General features: G+C 45.2%; 1 protein-coding gene across 1 annotated transcript; it reads left to right on the plus strand.

Annotated features, from left to right (window-relative positions):
* Window positions 1-319: 319 nt before the first annotated feature.
* On the plus strand, window positions 320-1,350 carry LOC124270378. The gene is made up of 2 exons (XM_046705416.1): window positions 320-765; window positions 1,085-1,350. Exons 1-2 carry the CDS (start codon window positions 360-362, stop codon window positions 1,102-1,104), a joined length of 426 nt encoding a protein of 141 aa, XP_046561372.1. The 5' UTR covers window positions 320-359; the 3' UTR covers window positions 1,105-1,350.
* Window positions 1,351-1,638: the final 288 nt, after the last annotated feature.

A 1,638-nucleotide genomic window follows, 5' to 3' on the forward strand; every position in this document is an offset into this window, starting at 1 on the left:
GACACGCTTCATCAAGATCTGTATTGTTCTGAACGTTTGTTTACATTTCTGAACTGACTTGTATTACATTGTAAGAACATATTCAAGTCACGTACAGTGAGATCATCGTACGTCTTTCCTAGTTTGGGCGTGCAGTATTTCCAGTTCTGTTGTGATGAAGTCACCATATGTACATAGCATTCTGTATCGGTCTTTTTGTATAGCTCGTCAATCTGAAACATAACACCAGATTCTGTATATTTCAGATCCGTGATCATATGACTGCAGCGGCCACCTCGAGCAGTCACCACGTGGACCTCTCGAGGGAGACACGTCACTGGCGCCACCATCTGCGACAGTCGGCCTACCTTGGGACCCTTATGTCAACGCGTCCTCATGTGTCTCTCGGAGTGAAGGCATTGGACCTGCATCTGTCGTCGTTCGCCAAGACTTGCCAGGACAACAAGACGAAGTACGTGGAGGCGACGATGTCTGGTAAACCCTTAGGGTCTCATCATCACCTCCAGCGTGTCTTCGTCCCGGCTGGCGAGAGGGAGGAGGCCAGTGATGTCACCAAGAAAACCAACAGCCAGCTGTGTGGTCTGATAGAGGACACCATTGGGCGACTCCACGATGCAGGTGCAGACGACCTTGCCGGTTCCCTGCGACGGGAGTACATGAAGGACGTCAGGACTGGTACCAAGGCAGTGCTTCCGACTTTCCTCCAGAGGGCTGGTGATACTTCGACAGCGGTGTTGGAGCAGGAGGAATCTCATGAACGTGCAGGTCAGTGATTTTGGTCAATTGTATTTTATATCATGTAATTGAAAAGGCGTGGATTCTTACCTTCTTCATGATTGTTCGTTTGCGGACACTGAGACAGCTGGCCCTTGCCTTGGCGTCGGCTATGTAGGTCGTTGACACCTTACCGGTGTGATGTTTTTTCACGGTCTTTTTTCCCTTTACATTTCCGCCAGGATTGATTTTCCTCTTCCCAAACTGATAAACTTTGGCTTCCTACAAGCATCACCATTATATCATTAATGTTATATCTTACAGATGCTGATGTCCTCATGACTTACATATCATGTGCTGTTTATTTCAGATGATGCACCCGGGCACTAATTCTGCACCCAGACAGCCAGCTGTACATCGTTTGCCAGACAGTACATGTTTTCAGTTGTACAGTATTATCAATTGTATATACAGAGCAACTTGTCGATTAATGTTATGGGCTTTGTAACAGCGATGGCATTGTTATGACTTATTTGTGTGTACATAATTCACTATTTTATGATTAGTAGTTTAAATTCACAACTGTCATTGTTAGTGGCTGTATCCTCGAGGGGGGTTAAGGTACTGTAAAATTATTGTCCTCCTGAGAGGGTATGTAAGTCCCAAAACAATAATCGTACATTTAAACGTACTACTATTTTTAACCGCAGCATATGTGTTGTTTTAATGGCTGGCTAGCTTGTCCACAATTGCTAACATCTCAGGGGATGGTATAAATGCAGCTAGGGTTCATGCAGGAAGCAAATGTACTGTAAGTCCCCTTGGGCCCTGGTATGGTGATCTCCCTTCAGTTGTTGGCAATCTTTAGCCTGTTTTTATCATTTACTGTCCTCTATGCTTCACATATTTGCGACGTTAATACTA

The sequence above is a fragment of the Haliotis rubra genome, unplaced genomic scaffold (assembly GCF_003918875.1).
Source record: "Haliotis rubra isolate DU_JTF1 unplaced genomic scaffold, ASM391887v1 Scf1510, whole genome shotgun sequence".
Classification (NCBI taxonomy): Eukaryota; Metazoa; Mollusca; class Gastropoda; order Lepetellida; family Haliotidae; genus Haliotis; species Haliotis rubra.

Bases quoted from the DNA above. Each gene is read 5' to 3' on its own strand.
- LOC124270378 (XM_046705416.1), top strand. From the start codon at position 360: ATGTCAACGCGTCCTCATGTGTCTCTCGGAGTGAAGGCATTGGACCTG. The intron at 766-1,084 runs GTCAGTGATTTT...TGTTTATTTCAG, and splicing joins GGAATCTCATGAACGTGCAG to ATGATGCACCCGGGCACTAA.